This window comes from Buceros rhinoceros, unplaced genomic scaffold (genome assembly GCF_000710305.1).
Source record: "Buceros rhinoceros silvestris isolate BGI_N320 unplaced genomic scaffold, ASM71030v1 scaffold8806, whole genome shotgun sequence".
Lineage (NCBI taxonomy): Eukaryota > Metazoa > Chordata > Aves > Bucerotiformes > Bucerotidae > Buceros > Buceros rhinoceros.
The window spans coordinates 29,266-39,475 of record NW_010419272.1 but is presented as its reverse complement, the minus strand read 5'-3'; the positions used below and the strand labels follow the sequence as shown (position 1 = coordinate 39,475).

At 49.2% G+C, this 10,210-nt stretch overlaps 1 protein-coding gene across 1 annotated transcript in view; it reads left to right on the top strand.

Moving 5' to 3' along the window:
• Positions 1-9,938, top strand: part of LOC104495821 (fatty acid desaturase 2-like) — a gene marked incomplete at its 5' end in the record, with an annotated part of 10,672 nt that extends 734 nt beyond the window's left edge. The window contains 10 exons of the mRNA XM_010138850.1: positions 902-1,099; positions 1,559-1,660; positions 2,114-2,239; positions 3,702-3,762; positions 4,253-4,329; positions 4,523-4,620; positions 5,761-5,857; positions 7,447-7,526; positions 7,907-8,032; positions 9,641-9,938. Coding sequence (XP_010137152.1) covers positions 902-1,099; positions 1,559-1,660; positions 2,114-2,239; positions 3,702-3,762; positions 4,253-4,329; positions 4,523-4,620; positions 5,761-5,857; positions 7,447-7,526; positions 7,907-8,032; positions 9,641-9,692 — 1,017 coding nt within the window. The remainder of the gene's footprint in view (positions 1-901; positions 1,100-1,558; positions 1,661-2,113; positions 2,240-3,701; positions 3,763-4,252; positions 4,330-4,522; positions 4,621-5,760; positions 5,858-7,446; positions 7,527-7,906; positions 8,033-9,640) is intronic.
• Between the last annotated feature and the right edge of the window lie 272 nt (positions 9,939-10,210).

The following is a 10,210-nucleotide window of genomic DNA, read 5'->3' as shown; positions in this document are numbered from 1 at the left end:
CTTTCCCTGTTTGCTCAGCAGCTCCCTTTGACAGATTAACTCCCAGGGAAATAATCTCTTGGAGACTCAAACTGGCTTATCCTGCTGAGCCCAGTACCAGCAACGCTCTGGAGAGCAGCCACATCTGTGCCCTGCATGGCACAGGCAGTAGGCCCTTCTGGCTGAGATGAACCAGATGTGGCTGTTCTGAAGGAGCAGCAACCCAGCAAGTCCCATTTCCACCAGTTGCCATCCTCAGGGCACTCTGCATCTCTCCCAGACAGACCGTTCATTCATTATTCAGACAGTGCAGGGCATGACTGGCTCCTGCCACGAAACTCTATCCTGTCCCGTTGTTTGTGAGTGGCCATGATTGTGATAGAAGCGTTTCACTCACAATAGAAGAGACGGTGCTAACCCTCCTTCACCCGGGGCTGCTTCCCATGGAGGATTGCAAGGTGGCTGACCCACATATTAGAGAGACGGCGGGTGCTCTGATATTGGGTGCTCATCAACACAGCTCTGGAATTATGTGTAAGTAAGAGGACGGAATTACCTCCTTCTCTGGCCTCCTCTGTCATACCTGTAAAGCTCATTCAGACGAGAGTCATCAGCTGATGGACCCCTCCACAGAGCCAGGTAGTGCTGCTGCTTCCCAGCAGCAGGCTTGAATTACTCTCCTAGCTCAAGGTGCAGAGGGTCAGGATGTGAGCTCAGAGCAGCCAGGACGTTTATTCATCACAAAGGGCTATGAAAAGCGAGAAGCAGTGTGGATATGGAGGCAGGTCCTTCCTTCAGGAGCAGCCAACCAACGCAAGAAACAGCCAGGGTCCTTGGTGTGGAGCTTGGCCTTCCTTCCTCAGACACATTCGGACTTACTGATCAGCTTCATACGGTGTCTTGCACTGTGTCTATTTTGCAGTCCCAGCTGGTGGAGGATTTCCGGACCCTGAGGAAGACAGCAGAGGACATGAACTTGTTCAAAGCGAGCCCTTTGTTCTTCTCTCTTTACTTGGGCCATATTATTGCAATGGAAGTTTTGGCTTGGTCAATGATTTCATACTTCGGTACTGGCTGGATCACAACTCTCATCGTTGCCTGCATCCTCACAACTTCCCAGGTGAGAAGTAGTAAGCACAGAGCATACTGGCCTCACAAATCGCTCAGGAGAAGGCCAGTGTGCACTGAGCTTTTCATATTAGATTAATTACCAGTGAAGAACATTCGCACCAGTGAAAAATATTCACCTGCCACTGTGGTGACTTCTGGCCACACCTACCCACTGCTGGCTGTGGCTCACGTGTCTTTCTCACCTCTTTGGCCTTTCCTTCCACGTGTTGGTGGACTTGGCAGCATTAGGTTTACGGTTGGATTTGATGATCTTAAGGGTCTTTTCCAACCTAAATGATTCTATAATTCTATATTCCCCTCCAGAATGAAAACAGAGCTCTTCACTTTTTCACTTCAATCAATTCCCTCTCTTCCTCACACACGAAACTTGCCTTCTATCTCCGTGTCCTTCTACGCTTAACCCTGCTTTCAAACATCTTCCTAACTGCTTGATTTCTTCTCATCCCAGGCCCAAGCGGGGTGGCTGCAACATGATTTTGGACACCTCTCTGTCTTCAAGAAGTCTTCCTGGAACCACATCATCCACAAGTTTATCATAGGACACCTGAAGGTAAAGGACATTGTGGACCCAGGGCACTGTGAAACAACTGCAGTCACTTCGACTATGTCAAACTTGACTTGGGAGTGTTAGATTAATGGTTTTAACGGTTGGACTAGATGATCTTAAGGGTCTTTTCCAACCTAAATGATTCTATGACCGCGTGATTCAGCTACGAATAGCAACTTCACATGTGGGAAGACACAGTGACGTGCAACTCACTCCGAGTATATTTATTCCCTGTTATTTCAACATGGTTGATCCTCAGCGAGGACAAACCAGTCCTTTGAAACCCACAGTCTCGTAGCAACTGACAGCCTAACCGCTTACTGCTGTTTCAAAAACAAGTCAGTGTGGCCATACTCTGAGCTGTGCTGGTTCAGTTTCTGCAAGTGATGGGCAATCCTACCATTCGAGGAACTCCGCTTTCCCACAGGTGAGCTCCTTGTTCTTCTATCCTCCCAGGGTGCCTCTGCAAACTGGTGGAACCATCGTCACTTCCAACACCATGTCAAGCCCAACATATTCCAGAAGGACCCAGATGTGAACATGCTGCATGTTTTTGTCCTCGGAGATACCCAGCCTGTTGAGGTGAGGCAAAGCGGGTAACACATGGAAAACCACTGTCCTAAAGGGCTTCAGAGAATGCTGGAGGAGTTGGCTGGTATTGGTAGACATGACTTACACAGTCAAGACTTCCAGGGATGCTAAAAAAGCAAATGATTGAAAAGGTCGCTCCAGGCTCGTGTAGAGGACATTCAGACTGGTATCTGGACATGTATTGAGAGTAGCTTGCACACACACAGAATTTTCAAGAGGCAGAAGGGCTCTTCCATATGACTAAAAGGAAAGCCTTCCCCTGGGATATCCAGAAGATGTAAATCAGTATGACGGGTGGGTACAACCCACTGGAAAATCTTGGGCCTGATAAGTGGGTTTAAAAGCAGAGCGTGGCTCTACCACTTATGGGAAAACCTAAGGATGAAAATATTTATGAAAACAAGGAAAGCTGGACCTCCTTCCTATGAAATATCTGAACTATTAAGCCAGCACAAGTCTATCCCAATACTCTGTCTCACTTGATTAGAATCCTTTCCCAGACGATGTGAAGCACCCAGCGTTTCAGAGCTCAGACCAGCGTGCATGATGTGGCTCATTTATTGGTGCTACAAGACTTCCCTTCATTGGGAAGTTGGAAGCAAAAATGGAGTTAACAGCAATCCAGATTCTCCACGGAGATCTCTCACTTCTGGATCTCAGAAAAGACCCTTCTGTATAGCTCTAGATATTTCACTAGGAAGGCGAGGTTAGGAGAGCGGGTGCTCTTGGCTCCCTCTGTTCACTGAAAAGAAATGGGTGACTGCAAAAATGCAACAACCCAAGGTCTGAACCTGTGTTTGGAGAAACTTCTCTGCAGCTGCTCTCTCTAAGTTAACCACAGTAACACAGGACACAGCACAAACAGCACTCTATTTCCTATCACTTCCTAGTGACACGACATCGTAGATTTAAGCACGTCTGTGTGACTTGCCCTAGTAACAGGAAGGACCATGCTAGTTCTCCCAGTGTTGGTAGTAAGCCTTTACAAGAGCCAATGGCAGGAGATCATGGGAGCTGGTGGTTACAGAAATCACAAAGGAAGGCACGGAAGGGTGATTGACCTGACGGTCATTGTCTTGCATTGGCATCCCGTGTAGTGTCTTACCAAAGGTCAGACTCCTGCCTCTCACGTTTGTACTGGTAATGATGGAGATGACAGCAGCTCTTACCACAGCCACGGGCATGGCAGAAGGTGAAGAAATGCATTAAAATGCCATCAGGCTCTCAAGTAAACAGAAATTATCAATATCAAGCCAGAAAACTTTAAAAAAGAATTTACACAGTAGCACAGTTACCAAGTCAAGATATTTAACCATAGCGAAACATTTTTTACCTGGTGGTGGGAATTTAGTCAAAACTCTCCAGGCAATAAATAAAGAAGTATTGGAGAGAACCTGTTTTTAGACGTGAGTGTCGTAATCCAAGCCTGAGCTTTCTCCTCTCTGTCCTGCAGTATGGCAAGAAGAAGCTGAAGTACCTGCCTTACAACCACCAGCACGAGTACTTCTTCCTCAGTGAGTATCTGCCCTGTACTCCTCCTTTTTCCCTGAATGCCAGTTGATCTTCCCAACCCCGACTGTGTTAACTCTTCAAGTCTGAACCCATCCTTCCCTGCCCTGGAACCACCAGCCCTCTGCAGGTCCCAAAGCCAGTTCAGCATATTCTCAATGATGTCCAAGCATCTTCAGCATTGCCAGCACGGTCGTGTAAAGCGAGGCAAACCACAGAGGCTGGGAAATAACCTCTGTGTGAGAGGCTCCACGGGAAAAAATCATGTTGCCAAGTTGCTCTTTGACAAGTCAAGATGAATGGGTCTTGATGAGTCAAGATGAAGTAGAGCCTCCTTTCTTCTCCGAAAGGCAACCGCCCCCCTTCACCAGCACCTCACCTCTCTCACCAGCGCTAGACAGACTTTCCCTAGAAGCAGTCCTAAATCACCGGCTCATCCATGACACGCGCCTTTCCGCCCCTCTGATGGCCGCAACATTTCCCTTTGCTTTGCAGTCTTCCCGCCTCTGCTCATCCCTGTGTATTTCCAAATCCAAATCATCTCGACCATGATCAGGCGCAGGTTCTGGGCGGTGAGTGAAACATTCCCTCCATCTTTACGGGGTCCGGCTGGCTCATAAGACATCACACTGGAGCAGGGAGGGAGGCCAGTGGCCAGGGATCGCACTTGGCTGTGTTAATTACCCAGTGTCCCTAACATCGCCAGGAAGGACACGTTATGTGAGACAGGCAAAGTGATGCCTAATGTCTTCTCTCTTCCCCTAGGACCTAGCCTGGGCCATCAGTTACTACATGCGCTTCTTCATCACATACATTCCATTCTATGGCGTTCTGGGATCCCTGTTTCTCCTCACTTTTGTCAGGTAGGAGATAAAGGGTATCCCCGCTGCTCTCCCTCCCTCAGTGCCAGACAAACCGTGTCTCGGTTCTGCTGTGCCCCACAGGCCTTCCCTGTTTAGCTTCTCCGCAGCCATTGACGTCACGGTGTGGTCTTGGCTCTTCCCACTGCTTCACTTCCCTCTTACCACCTCCCAGTTCTATCTCCCTGCAGCAGAGATGGTTCTGGTGCTCAGCATCTTCCCCTTCCTGAATCTTCCCCTGCCCTCGTGATGGTCCCGCCAGGATTCTCCTTTCTTTCCTCACTCCCTGGTCTCCCATGCTGATCCCAACACATCTGTGCATTTTTTTTCACTTTGGTCAAGGCTGGACGTTCCAGAGTGCCTCAGGCCACTCTCTTCCCAGCTTACTGGGACGGTAATTCATGAGCCCTCCTGAGCACCATATGTGCTTCCCCTGTAAGCGAACTGCTCACCTCTTCTCCCAGTCTGGAGGACTGCGTGGCCTCTGCACTGACTTGCACCAAAGCGTGGCGTTTAGTTCCACAGTTGGCATGAGTTTTTGGAAAACATTGCATCACAATGAAAAACATTTTCTAAAAGAAAAAAAAAATTATTGTGAGTAAAAAGAAAAGGCAACAGATGTGCAAAAACCTTCATGATATTAGAACTTTTGCCTCCATAAAATTTAATGTCACTGTTCATGACTTCAGTTTTCACAGTTTCAAAACACCTTGGACCTAAAGAAAAGAGGAGGCTCCAAAGACACACCTTTGTGTAGGTGCCCACCCAACTTTTTCAGTTGGAAATCAAGCTGAAAAACTAACGGCAACTGACCCACTATTTCCAAAACTGTCTGTATTTTGATTAAAAGTGCAGAAAGAAAGGCAGAATTGCACAATCCACTCCTGAGGAAGAGGAAGGGCTCGGTAGGATGCCCTGCTTCTATTTGTGTTAGTCCCAGAGGTATAAACTCTTTATAGGGAAGAGAAGAAAGTCATCACAGAAGAGTTTCCATAGAGGGAGAGGTATTTCCTTCAATACCTCAGAGCGATACTTTCCTCCCAGGTTGCGTCTCCTGCTGCCCCCAGTAAACCCTACTCTGTTCACCTCATATCCCGATCTGCCGTGTAAATTGTCGTGCTTTTTGCCTGCTTGTTTCTGAAGGTTCCTGGAGAGTCACTGGTTTGTGTGGGTCACCCAGATGAATCACATTCCAATGGAAATTGATAGCGAGAAGCACAGAGACTGGCTTAGCTCTCAGGTAACTGGGAGGGGAAAGAGGAGCCCTGGACTCACCCCGAAACAGCTTAGAAAATTACTCAGAGGGCGGATGGGTTACCACTATCCCCAGGTACTAGTGTACGGTCTCTGTCCATGACCCCTCCCATAAAGATGTTCTCCCCAGAGCCAGTAACACTGAGTCAAGACATGGAAGTCCAAACTTGTGTAATTAATTTGACAATCAAAAGGTTCCTTCAGATTTGAGGCAGTATCAGCCTCAAGAAGCGTGACTTGGTAGAGTCCCCACCCCTGGAGGGGTTTCCCAGCTGTGTGGAGGTGCTGCTGAGGGACGGGGGTCAGTGGGGACCTGGCAGTGCTGGGGGAGCGCTGGGGTGGGAGGAGCTGAAAGGGCTTTTCCAGCCCAAACTGTTCGGTGATTCCCCTCTGCTGTGGGTGTATTTTGGCATAGACACAGGAGCAAACAGAAGAGTCCAAAGAAAATCAAAGCTGAAGAGAGCTCCGTATTTCTAAAGTTTCTATTTCAGCAATAAGGACTGAACTGAAAAGCAGCTGCTTTTACATCTCCCTAATGCCTGGTCAGCCAAATCCACCCTGCTGGAAGGCTACCTCTTATTTACAGCAACCCAGGTCCTCTTCAGACCTAGAGCATAACGAGCGGCTGTGACTCTGGCCGTATGAATGTGGCATAACTGAGCTGAGGAAAGAATCATCTCAGGTGTTAACTGGGATAATTAGCATTTGTAGTTGTTAATGGGGCCTTGAGGGGGACTTTTTGACATCTGACAGTCAATTTTTCTCCCTTCTGCTGAAAAAGCAAGTGCTCAAAGCACTCTTCAGGAAAGCCCCATAGCATTTGTTTTCCATCAAGGATGTGAACAGACTCTCTGAAGTCATGGGAGAGTTCAGATGTTCACCTTCAGCTTTTGCTTAAAGCACTTCATGCCACTGGAATCTGTAGACAGGGCGGGGTGAGAGGTTTGAGGAGGGGGATTATGAGAGAGATGGGGAGGACAGAAGATGTGTATAGATGGAGGAGATAAGCCTCTTTGGCACTGATGTGTCTCTATGATGCCTCACAGCTTAGCCAGTCCAGTGTTTCAGAGGACTTTAAGACCACCTAACTTCACCATCATTAATAGCAAGAGTAGCTAACAAATATTTCCAGAATATTCAGACCTTGCACTTAAGGCAAACTGGGCAATAACTGGGTGCGATGGGGAAAGCAGGCTTCTTGGATCCACGCATTTTTCCTCCCCTGTTCTCCACCTTGCTACTGGTGTAACCATCTGATCTTCAATGGGAGAGGCTGGAATTTGGGAGTCTGTACTGGGACCGCGCTGTGACTCGTCACCAAATGCCCACAGACTGCCTCCGTATAGTGTGCCCTGTACCAGCAGTTGAGCCGTGGAGACATGGGCAGACCAGAGCTGGCAATAAGTGTTGAAGGAGGATTGAAGCTCCCCTTGCCGCAACCAGGGATCTCAACCCTTCTGCACTGACAACTCGGTGGTGCAGGAAGACACATGCCAGCCCCTGCCACGAGAGGAGCTTCGTTCCTCTGTTAGGCTGAGACTGGTGGTCTTCACCGCTGCCTTCTTACCTTCGCAGATGGCAGCCACGTGCAACATCGAGCAGTCCTTTTTCAACGACTGGTTCACCGGACACCTGAATTTTCAAATCGAGCACCAGTGAGTATGGACCCAGAATCACTTGGCCATCACCAGGTTGTCACAACACTGGGCTTGTGGGGAGGGAAAGTCTGTTAGAGATGTGTGTGTGGGATGGGGCAGGACCTTTGAGGCACTACCACGTGCCAAGGAAAGAGTCCCAGACTGATGGGGGTCACAGTCTGCTACTACAGGCACATCATCTTCCTCTCTTGCCTCCCTGACACAGAGAGCTGTATAGTGTGGATGTCTCTCTGTGTCTCGCTTTCTTTTTCCTGCTTGTACAGCCTGAGGAGAAGGCACCAATAATTAGCCCCTAGGAGGAGGCAGACAGAGATGTTCATCCCTTGGGCTTAGTCTCTGGGGTTTTCTCAGCTTTGTTTTCTCTTTCTCTATTCAAGCCTGTTTCCAACAATGCCACGACACAATTTCTGGAAGGTGAAGCCTTTGGTGAAGTCGTTATGTGCCAAGTATGGAGTCAAATATGAAGAGAAGCCTCTTGGAAAAGCATTTGTGGACATCGTTGGGTAAGGTCCTTCTAGTATCATCTGCAGTTTGCAGTTCATTGTGAGATGATGTTGTGCCTTAAACCCAGCTGGCAACTAAGCACTGTGCAGCCGCTTTCTCACTCCCTCCCCGCCCTCTCTGAGGCAGGGGAAAAAAGCAGCTAAAAGTAAAGCCACATGCGTTAATATAAGGAGAGTTTACTTAAACAACACAAAGGGTGGAAGCAATAATAAAGTGATGTACAACGCGCTGCTCACCACCACCACGCCACCCCCCACCCCAGGGCTGAGTCGTGCCAAAAGAACAAAACCTGCCCCCTGTCATCCTGGACATCCTCTGTTTTCTAGTACAGGGAATTCAGGACACTGCCGACCCTTCAGAAATACCGTGTCGGTGTGTTGTAGGCTGCTGTCAGTAGGTCAGTCATCCTCATCTGCAGCCCAAGGACCACCCGCAGCAGCGCTGATCCCCAGCAGAGGTGACAGAGAGAGCTCCACTGACCTGGTGGAGTAAGCCAGGTGATGATAGATGGGAAGCTGCTTCGCTGCATCACAGGGGAGGAAGCAACTGTCCCCCAGAGCAGCTTCTGCAGCCAGAGCAGTGCTGTTGAAGCATAGTTAGCGTTTAGACGGGCACTGATCCCATCTAACAGGCACCTTTTTCTTACACTACCTTTTCTAAAGCTGTTCTGACAGCTGGTTCTTGCTTTCGGGAGCTGGCAGCGAATCATCAGGCTGCAAACTGAGATGAATCAAAGGGGAATGAGTCAGGTTGCAGCCCGTGCTGCCTCCCCTGTGAGCCCTGCCAGCGGCAAAGGGCTGTTGGCATCGTTGAAGGCTGGTCTGATAGTCCTTGTCAGGCAGATGCTGGGCTAACGTTTCGGTCTCAGTTACTCCAAGGGGAATAATTCATGACAGGGAACACGAGAAGCTGTTCTGCAGGCCAGGGATCTCCACTCACCATTCTCAGCAAATGCAAATTAAAGTAGATTGGCCCCAACATGCGGAAGGGCTGAAAACTTGCAAAATCTCCCCATCCAGTGAACACAGGGAAATGCAGGCAACGCTGAGAGCTGGGGTACGGGGATGCTGGGCATCCCCCCACTCACAGCCCACGTCCCTCACCAAGTTCTCAGAACCATCAGCAATGACTTGTCCTCCCAGAAGAATGATCCTCTCCCGTAAACCATGTAATGCTCCATCTCCAGCCTCTGGGTTGCACCCATCCCCAGGACTTTGGGGCCCAAGCCACCGCAGATCTGTCACACAATGTTTGCAGAGCCGCTGCAGATGGGAAATTCTGCAGCAGAATTCCTGGGGGCAGTGGGGAAACTCCTTCAGAGGTGCGACGTGGTGAGCCCAGACAGCTCTGCTCCGCTGGTTGTTCAGGGCCAGAGGTCCTCCAGATAACACAGTGGGCATCAGTTCTTGCTCACTGAGTCTCCAACTGGTCATTTTGGGGGGTCTAAAGAACAAAATAGGTAGTTCTTGTGTCTGCTATGCTGGGGAAAGATATTCAGCATCCTAAGGATTCAATTCAAATTCATTAAGAGGTTTCTCTATAGGGAAAAAAAAATATTATGGAGGAAGATCCAGCCAAACCAACTCCTCTTCATCCTCTTTCCACAGGTCCCTAAAGAAATCTGGAGATCTATGGCTGGATGCTTACCTCCATAAGTGAACCTGAGTCTTAATGGGGAGTGTGGGTGACTGGGGGGGAGGGGGGGGGGCGCGGGGGGGTCACACACGTGTATTTTACTCTCAGATTTCAGTCTATATCTACACGCAGAGCTGGAGGGGAGTTCCCCGTCTTGTCAACTGCTGCCGGTGTGGGCTCAGGCAACCTCTTTAATCCGGACAGATTTAAAATGTTCTTCAGAGGATGAAAAGCAAGGCCAGAACTGCACAAAACGGAGGGTTGGGAGAGGCTGGAAAAAAGGAGTGTTAAAAAAAGGGGCATTAATATCCGACCTTGACCTTCTCTTCAATTCCACCTAAACCGCCCAGGCCCCTCACTCACAGACACGTACGCGTTACTAGGTTTTCAGCGAGGACAGCCTGGTCAGCTTACGCCTCTTCCCTATTTCCCGTGTTTGTGTAAAAGAGGAGCTCGGCACAGAGATTCATTTTGTTATCAAGGAAAAATACCGCGGTCGGTGATGCCCATCGCACCAGGGAGCTGGGGTGGGCTGCGACGCC